The 14,989-nt window shown below is 38.2% G+C and overlaps 1 protein-coding gene across 1 annotated transcript in view; it reads right to left on the bottom strand.

Annotated features, from left to right (window-relative positions):
- The window catches only part of EVC2 (EvC ciliary complex subunit 2), a 79,057-nt gene that overhangs the window by 20,394 nt on the left and 43,674 nt on the right, over positions 1–14,989 (bottom strand). Inside the window, exons 12-16 of the mRNA XM_080639087.1 lie at positions 14,704–14,879; positions 8,829–8,988; positions 6,278–6,742; positions 3,087–3,287; positions 1,436–1,558 (exon numbers count right to left, since the gene is read on the bottom strand). Of these exons, the coding sequence (XP_080495213.1) occupies positions 1,436–1,558; positions 3,087–3,287; positions 6,278–6,742; positions 8,829–8,988; positions 14,704–14,879 (1,125 nt within the window). The remainder of the gene's footprint in view (positions 1–1,435; positions 1,559–3,086; positions 3,288–6,277; positions 6,743–8,828; positions 8,989–14,703; positions 14,880–14,989) is intronic.

Below are 14,989 nucleotides of genomic sequence, written 5' to 3'. Positions count from 1 at the left end.
AAACCATTTTACAGCCATCCTGTAGCGAGATAGAACTCATGACACCGTATGAAATCCGCAGCAGTGAAAGCAGAGGCAATACAGCAGAGCTGTACTGCTCCAGTGTTCTTCCCTGCCTGAATTGGCTGTGCAACTTCAGAAGGTCAGTTCTGAGGAAGATGATAGAAGTGTACATATTAATGCAAAATTTAGAAGTGTTAAGATTCTAAATGAGGAATGAGGTAAGAAACTCTTAACAGCAAAAGAAAGAAACTCTGCTTCTGTGATCAACATGAGGTCAACAGCAATACTTCTGTGTTCTAATGATAAAATGTGAACTAACGATTTTCTTTAATAGTTTAGCTTCCTTACTAGGAAAAGCCCAAAGCATCTGGCTTTTTGTAACTAATGTGCAGCCATACAATGCGAACAACAGGTATGCCAGGTGGTACATATAAAACTCGAACAATGAGGCCTAGGGAAGCTAACTTTGCAATTTTAAAACAAGATTCTAACAAAAATGTAAGGCCATATCCATATCAAATAAGTATTCATTACTTTTTGTAACAAAATTTAAAAAAAATATAAATTTTGGAGGTCAGGGAATAAAAAGCATAGGAAAGAGGTATAAAACCAGATTTTTGTCCAGTTTGGTACTAAAATTGATACTGCAATCATTTGTGAAGCTACTTTTTATCTAACAGTGTCACCTGCTTATTCTGCATAGCTCTTATAGCTGTGCACCACCTATGTCTAACACAGTTACCATTGTAACATTCTCCCAATATACAAAAGTAGTATTACCCGTATTTTACAAGTGGAAAAGAGAAGAAGAGAAAGGTTAAAGAACACAAACAAGACCTCACGGAACATCTACTGGCAGAGAAGGAATAATCTTCCAAAATTCCATATTGGCATTGGTCCCACTCATTCCTTAAGGATTAACTATATACTGAGGCTGGTGAGTCTTTTAGAAGATACCCACCAGAATCAAGCTCTCTTTCAATAAGCTCTGTACAAATAAACTCAGCCCCTACGCAAGAAGTCTTTGATTTAAGAACCCATTTCAGGCTTTTCAGTAGCATTAGGAGACATTAAAGAACTAAATCTTGCTCAATGAAGTATGCAGTGAAGCACCTTCCATGTTTTGAACGCCTAACTAGGAAAGCCACAGGATCTCTGGGAATCATGCAATCATGCATGTGCCAAGTCCCAGAACCACTGGAAGAAGAAAAGGTGACACATGAAATCAGTTCTGTAACTAAGGTGGAAAAGTTAAAACAAAGTCAAATCTCTTAAACTTGAAATACAACACCTTTATAAAAGCAGGAAAAGAGCAGAGGCATGCATCATGCCACCACACCTATGCCTTTTTATCTGGTTCTTATTCACACTGGTAGAAAACTGACAGTCATTAATTACTAGAGATCACTTTAGTAATGTAGAAGACACTTACCTTATTCAAATTTTCATTTTTCACAGAGTCTTCATAAATGAAAATTTTGTCTTGTAAAGATTTCTTCAAAATGTCCATCTTATTTCTATTCCTGGATCCATTTTTTTTCACTTTAGAATGTGGCTGTAAGTAGATGAGTACGAAATGCTTTATTTGTAAGAAGTATATGAGGATGCTAACATTATTACTTGCTATTATTGACAGATCCACCTAGTAATGATACACATGGCAAGGACGACATTCACTGAGAAAAGATTTCTGAAATGAAGTTGCTGCCCTATTCATTCAAAAGACTGCTTTCAGACATTCAGACAAAGTTGCTAATTTCCTTTTCTAATTTCTTTCAAAGTAAAATTATATATTCATCTTTTCCATGAAATCTGCTAGCACATAGATTTGATTTTAACAAGCTTTAGCAGTGATAATAAGAGCTTTTAACTGAAACAGTCTCTTCAGCATGGTTAAAATGAGCAAAGAATATTAATTTAAGAACTACATTGTTTTTCAAGACACAGTATATGAATCACAACTGAACCATGATAGTATTAAGGGGCACCATTCCATGTAATCAAATTATTCTTGACCTTTATATTTCTTTACAAGAATATCAACTAAGTATAATGTACTCTTGGGGAAATTATAACATCTGTTTAACTATAAGGCCTTACAAAGTCATCTCCTTTCTTCAGTACTTTAGAAATTATTGAGGTCTTGAACTAAGCTAATTCCTAGTATAATTAACCCAAGTTAGTTTACATAGTTTTAGAAAACATAACTGAACCGAAACAAAGCAAGGGAATGTCTTCCTTTATATGATGTTATCAGATATAATTCATACAGGAAACACTTCCTCCCTCCCCCTATTTAAAGAATTGAAAATAATTTATGATTTTAGGTTTTACATTTTACTGAAGGAATTAAACTTCCCTCACGGTTATTTAAAAAAAGGCTAGATTTTATAGACAGATTCCTTGTTGGGAATGTCTTTCCAACTCTGAGTGAGTATGCCTCATCTTCTACATATTTAGATTTGAAATAAACAAACATAAAGAACAATGAAAGAACCCACCCCAAGCCACAAAACCCAACCCACTGTATATGCCCAACTCTTTTGGAAAGAAAAAATGGAAATGAAGCCCATATTCTTGCTAAGAAACACCAGCTAATTCAGGAACTTTACTTTCCTAAATGGACAAGACAATGTATGACATTCCCTTACAAAAACTCCTTGATTTAGTGTCAAATTTAGCAATGTAAGGGCTGTCAGGAAAATCTCAATCTATGCTGTAAAGGACCCAACTTGTCCCTAGTATTCAGAGCCAGGCTCAGCACCGCTCAGATTTTTGGCATTTCAGTGGACTCTCCTGCAAGATGCAGCCCCTTTTTGCCACTAATCTGCTTCCTCATGACAATGCCACCTTCTTGGGAAAGCTGGAGGACATGCAAGCAGCAGAAATATGCAGGTGTATGTGAAAAAAACGTGTCCAATTGCTGCCCAAACAATTATCTTTAAGGTCCACTGATCCACGCAAACAGAAAAAATGTGCACTGCTGTCACACCTATGAAGAAGCTCTGCAGCCAAGGCCAACAACTTGCAGATATACCAGTGAACCCTTGCACATCCCCACACTGATCCTACATAATTCCCACCTGTTTATTGGTCACTGCTAAATTCTGATCGACTTTCAGCACCTCTGCATCCCTGTGCTTGACCTCGAAAGCCTGAAGCAAGGTTCTCGCTCTTATTTTGGGCCAAGCCAAGCTGCTGTCCACCTGAGAGAAGCAGCAATGCAACTCTTGCCTCATCCTAAGCAATTCTTCTTCTGATAGTGAGAGGGGTAAACTTAGAAGCTGCCTGTTAAAAAACAAAACAAAAACCATAGCCTTTCACTGTTCAGTGATATAAGCAATATTGTATAAAATGCAAGAGAATACACACAGATACTTTACATGACAATAATCATCCTTTTTTTGTCTTATTCATGTAACAGTTAATGAGCCCATTCTGAGCTGCTTAGTATATTCAAAATATCCTTGAGGATACTTTAAATTCTGCATACAGAACTTCCCGGACTGTAAAACTTCATTTTCAAGGGGACACAGTTTTTGAGTATTCAAAAAGTAAATAAAGACTTTTTAGCACATTTCCTATGCACAGAATCCTTCCACTTCTACAGACAATACAGTGCCTGAACCTAGGGATGAAATCGAGATAAAAGCTTCCTGTAAAGCCTCCCTGTGCTGTTTCCCAGCACTCAGCACTCACAGCTACTGAGAGGGGTAAAATATAAAATGAAAAAGTCTCTCCTTATTACAAACTTATACCTGCTATCCCTCCCATCACTTACCACAAGGTTCCAGCTCCTCTTTGTAAAAAAGCTTTTAGCAGTAATCTGAATCACTCAAAGTTCCCATTTTGTGGAAGGAAGGTTCTCAACATAGAAGTCTGGGGAACTGATTCTCAGGTCAAGCTGAAGTTGACTGAGCATGTTAAAGCCTAAATTCACCTCCCAGTTGTAAACAATGTTAGACTATATACATCTTCTTATCTTGTGACTGAAATATTTCCTTAAATTTTTAATAAAAAATAGAATTTTTTTTTTAAATTTTGTCTATTTCCCCAAAAATGTATTTGAATTTAAAGCATGAACATGTAGTTTTCTTTTAAAAATGTATTATACAATACGTTCCATTAGGACTAATGCTTTTATTCAGTGTATCACAGGCCTATACCACCTCATCATTTCATTGACATGTTTCAATAATAATGAAATATATTGAAAGTTAAACATCTCAATATATTAAAAGTTTAGAAATCCTTATTTCTGTTTACTGATTCAGCAAAGAACAGCAACATCCTAAATTAAATCATTTTTAATGCATAAAGTCTGTATCTTCGAAAGATTACTTCCTTTAAGGCAACATTATTCCAAGCAAAAGCATTCACAGCATACTTAACTATTTTTCATGGTTAACCATTTCTCAAGCTGTCTTAGGCTTTCAGAAGAAAATCCATACGATGTATCCATATGGACAGATAGATATATAGACTGAGATTCAAAGATAACACAGAAAACCAGTTTTGTCATGTCTATGTTTACAAAGGACTTTAAACATTAATGATCTTCATATATTTTGGACTAACTCATGGTCTCTTTGATAAGCAACAGAAATGAAAAGCTATCATTCAAAATAATTCTTTGTGAAAACCAGATAGCAGATGAGAATATGAACATGCCAGCTGGCATCTGTCATCAAAACACCAAAACTGACAGGCTGAGCATAAAGACAGTGACAGATTTTAAGGGGCTTTTGGCAGGACAGTTGCGCATTTTTTGGATATATTTCCCAGTATTTTACTGGGAAAAATACCCCAAACATCTTACTGTAGCTGTAATAAAGATCGCATACAACTGGTGACACTGCAGGCTGGAACACAATTTTCTTTAATTGTAAGTTAGTAACAGAAAAGACCTACTGGGTCATACAATCTACTTCCCTGGTCCTGCAGGTCTGCTTTCAGCAATGCAAATAAAGAGATAAGACAGCTAGAAAATACATTGAAATGGCTTACAGAAAAGTATTTTAAATGCTGAACAAAACATAAAGCACTTCAAATTAGAACCAGAAGAAAACACAAATGGATTTTTCTTCTTTAGCAAAGCAAATGTAATGGGCAAGATTTCTTTTTATGTTTCCATTATAAGGTTTTAAATTTTGCAGCAGGCAAACTTACAAAGATGTTGTCTGGACAAAACTGCCCAGGCAGATCTGCTTTGGTTTAAAGAAAAGGTATGAAGGAGAAACTTCTGCTAATGCTTCTCTCCCCTCTAACCTTGGTTCAATCTCTCATGCTTAGTCTGCATTGTATTAAGGGCGGATGGGCTAATACAGTTTTCCCTGTTCCAGTTGCTTCCCCCAAAGCTACAATTTTGCCAGCAGACAATTTGTCATGTTCCCATGTCTCAATCAATGTCTTATTAAACAGACATTGTATAGGAAATGTAGTACTGTAAATATTCAGCAACAAAACAACTAGTCATAAATATACTCTAAAACTAAGGAGAAATGCTGCTGAACAGTGCCAATCTCTCAGGGCCTTGCTGCCCAGTCTGAGAGGCACCACGCATGATGACTCTTGGCTGCAGCCATCGTCTCTGCACAAGGTCTCCCAAGGGTGGCAAAGTCACTACCCATCTTCCCAACTTCTTGGGGTCACATAAAAGTCAGGCAGCAACAGCCATAAAGTACAGCTGGGGCCAGCAAATCTCTCTACAACACTGCCTGTGTCATGATGCCTCTGACTTGGGGTTCAGTACCAAGGGCACTTTAGCAGTAGGCCAGATTGGCCAAGTCTGATGCATGGAGCCCATGAGCTGGAAAGGTAGACTGCTGCACTGTGTATTTAAGAAATACATGGAAATACTGAGGCAGAGCTCAAAATGAACCTGATGAGCAAGGCCTGACTTGTGTCTGGAAGGAATATATTGAAACTGGATATGGGGCTAATTAGGCTTGACATACTAAATGACATTTCCAAAGTGCTGGACCTTTGAGAACAGCCTAAGAATAATAATGAAAGATGTGCAAGTGAAACCCAACACAGAGTGAACATGAATACAAAAATGCCATTCTGTGATTTTGGTTTCAAAACTGCTGTTTCCCAAGATTTCCATTGCAGTGCTCACCCACAAGTGCCACAGGGGCTGAGTGCCTGCAAACAAATCAATTCTCAAGTGCCTGACAGAACTGACCACTAGGAATCATACCTGGACATGTATGAAAAGTCCTAGTTCATCTCTATTTGCAATAATAACTAAGGAAAGGGTGCAGAGAGATACTTGCATGAATACTGATTTTTCCCAGCTCCTTAATTTTTTTTGTTCCAAAATGCTTGTTTCTAGCTCTTGGCTTAGCTTCTGCCTGGTGAGCTGAAGCAGCTCTTCACTGGCTGTGCTCTTTTCATGCTCTTCCCTTTCAAGCTGCTCATGTTTATCAACCATCTCTTTTTTATGCTCCTCCACAGCTTCTAGCAGGAACATCTTTGGCACGCTGAGCTTTACCAGTTCTTGCACAAATACTCCACACTGAACACGTTTAAGCTCTTCAACGGCTTTCTCTGTTAGACTGAACACAAGCTCTTTCAGCTCTTCACTGGCCTCACTGTCAAGCTTTTCAGTAAGTTCTTCAAATTCAATGGTGTGATCACTCAGAAGATTTTTCCAGTGGCCCAGGTAGTGAGGGACCTCCTTAGTAGTTTTGAAGGTCTCTCCAAGTGACAGCTGCTCCTTCCGATGCTCCTTCTGCTGATTCATTTGCAAAAAAGAAGAACAAGGTTAAGAGAAGGAACATCTCCATTTCTAGCTTTTTAAGCATGTATTTCATAGCAAAGCAAAAATCTCATACTTTGGTCTTTCAGTGTTGAAACGACGTTTCAGTATTCAGACACTTACCCAGCCCTCAACATCATAGCTTTGCGTGCATCTAGCAGGCCTGTGATGTCAGACTGCTAGACAGAAAGGCTAACACAGACCTGTGATAATCTGGATTGCTGCTCAATAAAAGGGCTGACACCTAAATAAATGCATGATCTATGTTTGTTTGATATAATCCAAACTGGATGAACTGCAACAATCTGGCAGCATTCCAGAAGTGAATCTGGATCAAATACTGAGGAAGAAAAAGAAGGAGCAGGGAAAAAAACCAAATATTAATTGGAAAGCTTAACCAAAGCTACCTATACTCAGTAAAAATAAAACAAATTAAGTGCCCATCTTTATATCTGCTGTCTCTCCTTGCACTGGTATCCGTTAAAGAGCAGAAAACATTGAAACACATACCCTGCAAAAGATAGAATCAGTCTCACCTAACTTTGGTCATCTAAAGAAGTATCAACTAATCCAAGAAAAATTTTTCTTCTAGGCAGAGAAAGAAAGGGACTTTTGGATACCAACTCCCTTCCATTTATCTCAGATCACTTGCAAGACCTCTGCCATTATGAGATGATTTGGAGCTCTTGGAGTTAGCCTTGATTTCTAGATGTCTGAGGTGAGGTGACATGAGTCCTACCACAAGCAACCATAGGTACAACGTATTTTAAATCACAGAATCATAGAATAGTTAGGGTTGGAAAGGACCTTTAGATCATCTAGTTCCAGCCCCCCTGCCATGGGCAGGGACACCTCACACTAAACCATGCCACCCAAGGCCTCATCCAACCTGGCCTTGAACACCACCAGGAGTGAAGCATTCACGGCCTCCCTGGGCAACCCATTCCAGTGCCTCACCACCCTCACAGTAAAGAATTTCTTCCTTATAGCCAATCTAAACTTCCACTGTTTAAGTTTGAACCCGTTACCCCTTGTCCTGTCACTACAGCCCCTGATGAATAGTCCCTCCCCAGCATCCTTGTAGGCCCCCTTCAGATACTGGAAGGCTGCTATGAGGTCTCCACGCAGCCTTCTCTTCTCCAGGCTGAACAGCCCCAACTTTCTCAGCCTCTCTTCATACGGGAGGTGCTCCACTCCCCTGATCATTCTCGTGGCCCTCCTCTGGACTTGTTCCAACAGTTCCATGTCCTTTTTATGTTGAGGACACCAGAACTGCACACAATACTCCAAGGGAGGTCTCTCGAGAGCAGAGTAGAGGGGCAGGATCACCTCCTTCACCTGCTGGTCACGCTCCTTTTGATGCAGCCCAGGATACAGTTGGCTTTCTGGGCTGCGAGCGCACGCTGAAGCCGGCTCATGTTCATTGTCTCATCAACCAACACCCCCAAGTCCTTCTCTGCAGGGCTCCTCTGAATCTCTTCTCTGCCCAACCTGTAGCTGTGCCTGGGATTGCTCCAATCCAGGTGTAGGACCTTGCACTTGGCATGGTTAAACTTCATGAGGTTGGCATCAGCCCACCTCACAAGCGTGTCAAGGTCCCTCTGGATGGCATCCCTTCTATATAGTTTTGTTTTGTAGCTGAATTTTAACTGTGCTGTAGAAGACATTTAAGACACACATAGCCAGGAAATCCATAGAAAATGACTACTGTCACAGATCTGTGCCATCTCTCTCACCAGCTGCAGAACCTCAGCTGGCTTTTGCCTGTCTGCACATGCCAGAAGCTTGTCAGAACCCCCTTGGACAGGTTAGACTAAGTACAGGGGCTTCACAAGTTTCTCCAGTTATACTACTTTCTTGAATGTTTTTCTAAAAGAACAGCCATTAATTACTACATGATTATGATAGCACATGGCAGTACAAAGCTAAAACCAAAGGACACTTATTTTCATCCATGCTCCTGGCAGCGTTGATCCCTGTTATAAGAACTACACTTTATTTTTCAATTCATTCCATTTTTAATTCATGGTAAGTCCTGTGAAAATAAATACACTGAAATTACCTTTTGCAGCAATTCCCGCCTTCGCCTGGTAATGAGTTTCTGGCGAAGCTTTTGCTTTTCTTGCTTTAAATCATGATCGAATTTCTGTTTAACAGAATTAATTTCAGCCTCAGCTCGGTCCAGCAGCGTCCCCAAATGACTTTCAGGTAGATGACCTGCCCTGTAATAACAGTGTTTGAAGCCTGTTATCTCAAATTCTTAAGAGGAAAAGGATATTTGAGGCAATTAGTACCATAATAAGGCTCAACATAGTAGATACACAGAATGATCCTTGTTCTTTCAGCAGTGGTACCTGGGGGGATCAAACAAGCAAGTGGATAATAGAAAGATAATCTCAATGATTAGCGTAGGATTGAGACAGTTTTTGAAGGTAGAATGAAAGCATATGAAAAAGGAACAGGAAAAAGGAAGGAAGGGAAGGCAAATGCAAAATCATTACCAGTCAGTAATGCAAGCGATATTCAAATGAGACATTTTAAACCTTATCTATTATTCATAATATTTACATTTTTCATTTAATGCCCCTGGAATGCAATTCCAGATGTCTTTTATAATTCCTTCTCCTCATTAAGAACAATTTTTCTTTAAAGGATGTAATCTAATCAGGCAAAAACAATTAAAAATTATTTTAAAGATATCAAAGCAATCATATCCATCAAAAGATTTATATTCAGATTTCCTATTAATGTACATCATCATCAGAATTATAAAGATTTCAAAATAATAGTGAAATAAAATAATCTCTGGTCTACCTCCAGTTGTTACAGTATTTAATTTCAAAGAGTAAGCAAGATTAGGTTACAAAAGCTTCAATCTCCACAAACTCAAATTGATTTTCAAGAATTACCTGCTACTTACACCATAAATTCCTCAGATGTCTTAATTCAGACCAGGCTGTTGGACATTTGTGAGTTCTAATTTCTAATATTAAGCACACTGGACTTCCAAAATGTGGGACTGAAAATTGTCAACATGGAACTCTGAGAAGAAAGCATCAATTCTGGACCTGAACTTGGAATGTTATCCAAACAACTTCTGGTTTATTTTTTTAAATCCCCTCTTTCAGAAGATACAAACATTACACACAGAGCCTGGATTCAGATAAATTCACATCTCTCCACCTACTGCTCAAATATCCACAAGTATCTGATGAGACACAAAGCATCATCCCCTACATAAGGAATGCACTAGACAGAAACTCAGGTCTGCTGTATCACACAGTTATGTCAACAGAGGTGGCTTCCCTTTGCAGAGGTTTTCCACTGCTTAACTATCATATTTCTTTAATCTTCTGCAAAGAGGATTAAAGTACCTCTCGATACCTTGAAAGCAATGCACCAGGCATCATTCCTGGATCTTCTGGCAAAGTAATTTTTTCCTTCAAGCAATCAATACTAAATTTCAGTGTTATGTCAAAAAAACCCCAACAGCACCAAGTTCCCAGCCCACATTTGGTAACTCTAAGTCTTGCCCCCCCTTTTTGATCAAACCCAAGGCAAAACAGTGACTAAAATGAAGATTTATTACAGTGACAAAGTGAGTCAAGTAATAACCAAGATCTTTTTAACACCTTCATCCTGTCTTGTACTGAGGAAATAAACCTAGTCTTGCTGCATCCAATTAAAATCCCTGTCCAAAGTAGTGAAAAGGGTCTACATAGAAAAACATAGATGTGCTGGAACTACCCAGCAAATGAGAGTTTTAAGAAAAGCCATGCAACACAGAATGACTAGGAAATGATATCTACCTATGTATTTTTAGGAAAAACAGGAATCTACATTACTTCATTTTCAGGCTGTTGATTTATTTAGAGATCCAGTATGTCCACAGCTCAAACTGTAGGTGATACAGGATTGTAAAACCCATCTACCTATTTATTTGGAATCCCAGATAACAAAAATAATGGGCGAAATGCCTACCTCTGCAGAAGTGTATGTGAGTTTATGTGGCAACTTACATTAATCAGTATTACGGAAATTACTAGAAGGATCAATCCTGGCAAAAGATCTTAATTTTTGGTTTCATATAAACACAGTATAAAAACAATTGCAGTATTAGAATTAAAAGACATCCTGTTCTCAAAGGACTCTGAACTGAAACACAAAATAAAAGGAGAGGAGACAGATAATGAGACAGTATAGACTGTATGATAAACTGCTTGGTCTCAGAATACCAGACATCTAATCACTGAGGAAATGCGTAGGCAAATGTTTGATGTCTTTGAACAAGGAGAATTTTAATCAAGGAGAATACTACAGAAATGACAGGGATATTTACAGGGAAATCCTCTCAAATGCAGTGAGCACCAAGGAAGGTACAGAGATGAAGCATGTGGGCAACAGCAGCTGTATCATAGGTCAATCAGAGGCAGACCTTGACTTCACTGTACAAAACAGATGCCAACAAATTTTATGGAGTGACGGCACTAAAAGTAGTAGTTTGTAGTTGATGCCACAGAGAACGATGTGAGGGATGATGGACCCCAGGAAAGGAAAATTGTTTTGTGAAAGGTAAGAGAAGGCATGGGAGTATCACTAAAGCAAAAGGGAAACAGATGTGAAGCAGAAAAGTTGCACCAGACTGGATATATGTGGAGGTTCAATCACAATACTATACAGAAACTGTATAGAGAGAACCTGTAAGAGTGCCCATGCTACTCCAATTCAGCTACATCAGAATTTCACCTGCTGAACCAGCATCTTGCTAGATCAGAATTCATGTAAATAATTCAGAGCAATAAATGCCCTACATAGCTAGCACCATGAGCAGAAAATGTATTAAAAGTTTATTAGATAACTTTATACTGATGCATTACTGCTGGAGGAATTCACTTTTCCAACACCAACTTCCTGAAAAGTGCAGCAGGACAGTGTTCAGAAAACTTCTTTGCTTATAGCAAGGTCCATATAAAGGGAGATTATCCAGAAGAACAAGCCCAATATGAGACATTTTGCTTTGACCTTTTAAGAAAGTCGACTGACCACTTTAAAAACACAATACACAAGATATTCTTGAGGTCTTAGAAAAACTAAAATGTTGGGAGACATTTATAAAGGAGTTTGAGTTGTTTGTACCTAGTGAGTCACAAGAACTAGATTCAGTTTTTAAGAGACCAAAGAAGGAAGGAAACTTCCTGTGAACGAGCAGGTGCTGGCAAAAGAATAAAGCAACATGTTACAGCTGCAGTAGTTCAAAAACATTGAGCATCTCAACCTCCCTTGATTGCCGGAACAACCCAGGCTGAATACTACCCCACGTATTGCCCTTTTGCCTGATATTCTTTAAGGCAAAACATAGAACCTAGGTAGACATCCCTGAAATCTATCATTATGAATTACATTTTAAAACTTGCTTTCCTGCCATTTGGCACTGCAGTCCACAAACTTGATTTCTAAAAGATACTGAATACCCACAACCAGTCCTGACAAATGGGTCATTTTATTTAAATACTATATTTAAAACCCCAGCTTGAAAATTCTGGCTGCTCTATTTTATTTAAAATATTCACAACTCTCCCTAGAATTGGTTTGGGTTTATTTTACTTTTTATAACATTCATTTCTGACCACACAGAATCTTACATTAACCTGAAATTGCCTTGCTCTCTGATAAATCTTAAACATCCTATTAATCTCCATTTTTAAAAGACCTCTCCCCTCATCATTTACCTGCTAGTTTATGTATCCCTGAAACTATTTATCTGTAGTATATGTAATCTACATCTTTTCTTAGTGTCCATACAAACAGTTCTGCATTTTAAAATCCCATTAATAACAGTAAGTTTAAAGCACACTATTAAAGCTGGATGCGCTAGATTAAGACAGACCAGTATCTATATTTAGACAAGTGGATTCAATGCTAAAGTAAGAAGTAAGAGGATATGATGCTGTTATTGCTTAAATTTTAATGCTCTTATTTGTAAATATTCTCTCAATCTTTTATAATTAGAAACTGAAATAAAGCCTTTCTCGGGGTCTATACTTGGATATTTCAGTATACCTGTAGGAAAAACCAAACCAAACCAAACCAAAAAACCAAACCAAATCCCAAATCAAAATGCTAGAAAATAATCTGAAATCCTACATTCTGGAGTTTTATAGTCTCAACATCTAAAGAATGACTAATAACATAACATTATGGCAAATATTTGCCTGAAAGGAATTCCTGCCACAACAGGTGTGGGTAGTTACAGGAAAATAACTAATTCTAGCCCCAGAAAGTCAGATGAGATCGCTTCTCTCCAAATGCTGTCTCCAAGTATGGGCACATTACGACCATTGCATACTCTGAGAAGTTTATTGGGGAGAATTATTTTTTCATTTTGGTAACGACACTTGCTGGTTTGGGAAGTTTTTGGATAGCATGATTTGGGGGCAGAGGGGCCCTGGTGTATTTTTTTGGATGGGATCTATGAGGTTTTGAATTACTAATACTACATGTTTCCTCTCTGTTTTGTAGTTGATCTGTTTTGTGACTGTTAGGTGCAATAGGAAGCATTAAACAATAAGTGAAACCTACTTTTCCAGCCTAAGAAATTCTTGGTGTTCACTGCAATGATTTAATCCATGGATGCAGTGGTCACACAGGTGACAGTTTCTCATGAAGGCTTTTCACATAACCATAACATTTGAGAAAACATCTCGGACCGTTTCTCATCATCGATTCCAAAGAGAGGCATGAACTGATGGAACAGAACTCTATGCAAAAGATGTATCTGAATTATATTTCCTATGACAAGACTTATTTTTGTCTTTGACCCACACAGCTGCAGATGTCAGCAAAATAGGCAGAGCAGTGCAAGCATACTGGAAGAAACTCTCTCTTATCAATGAATCTTGAGGCTAATCTTAGGGTATGATTCCAAAGAGGCAGCACACAGGACAATCAAAAAGATCAGCAAGAGAAAGTTAGAAAAAACCCAGGTAAATGACTTTATCGTATTAACAGATGCAGTCTTTGGTAGCTTTTAACAGTCTTCCTGCTCCCTAATATTAACTTTTGAGGTAAGTCAACACTACGAGAAAAAAAACACAATGTAAAGACTGATATTTACACATGTTCTCTTACTGCATGTTCCACATGTTGCTAGTGACTGACATCAATATAAACATCTAAAATATACAAATAAAGCTGCATGCACAGGATTAACAGTAGCAGTGCTAAATTGTTTTCCTGCCCACTAATGTATTTTACTGCACTGGCATGCTCCTCAGTAATCTCTCTTTATGCCAGATGTAGGATACACCACAGTTCTCTGGGCAGCAGCAAGAGATCTCTCTCAGTACTCCACACTGCCATGTGTAGTCTTTGCTACTCAAGATCCTTCCCAGTTATGCTATTCCTAAGCGTAGCCAACTTACTTTAGAAAATATTCATGCTTTCCAGTTTGAGACCACACATCCAGTTCCTCAAACACATTCAATCATAAGTGAACCAGAATTGATCTTTGCTCTTTAAATTCGTATACTCATGTGTAAAGAAACCAGACAACTGCTCTTAACTAGTACATGTTGCAGTGTTCTCTGGTAGGACTTTTAAAATGACTGTGGACTATTTACATGAATAATGGATGTACAAAGATACTGAGAATCTTATACGAGTCTGCTTCCCGCTGAATTCAGAATTACAAGGCTCCCAGCAATTCATCTCTGTGTTGTACAAAGGGGACACAGACAACAAAGCCTCGCCTTAATGTCTGCTGGGATATTAACTAAGTCATCAGTTACAAAATATTTTCTTAGAATTAACTTAAAGGACAACATTTTTATGCACCTTTCCTGCTAGGCAACACAGGTAAAAAGACTTTTGAAGAGTGTTTTACTGCCTGTGACATAACATAGTCAAATGGCTGCCAAGAAAATAACTGAGATATTTACCTTTCCATCTTATTAATGAGACTTGGTATCTGGGCTGCTGCTGCATTTATAAGAGCAGAGACTTGAGAATCCCTTAACCGTATCTTACTTATGAGATACTCTCTGTAAGCAAATCTTCTATTCAGATGATATTTCTTGCTAGCTTGCAAAAAATCCATTAGCTCTTCAATATCTCCCTACAGGAGAGAATGTGAACAAATGTATTTAATTAGATGTAATGTAAATTTCAGTCAATACCTGTGGGTAACAGACCAGTTTGTTCATTAACAGGGTAAAGTTAAAAAGC

This window comes from Psittacula echo (assembly GCF_963264785.1).
Source record: "Psittacula echo genome assembly, chromosome: 1".
In the NCBI taxonomy this organism is placed as follows: Eukaryota; Metazoa; Chordata; class Aves; order Psittaciformes; family Psittacidae; genus Psittacula; species Psittacula echo.
Note: the sequence above shows the minus strand (reverse complement) of the source record. Positions and strands in the feature narration are given on the sequence as shown.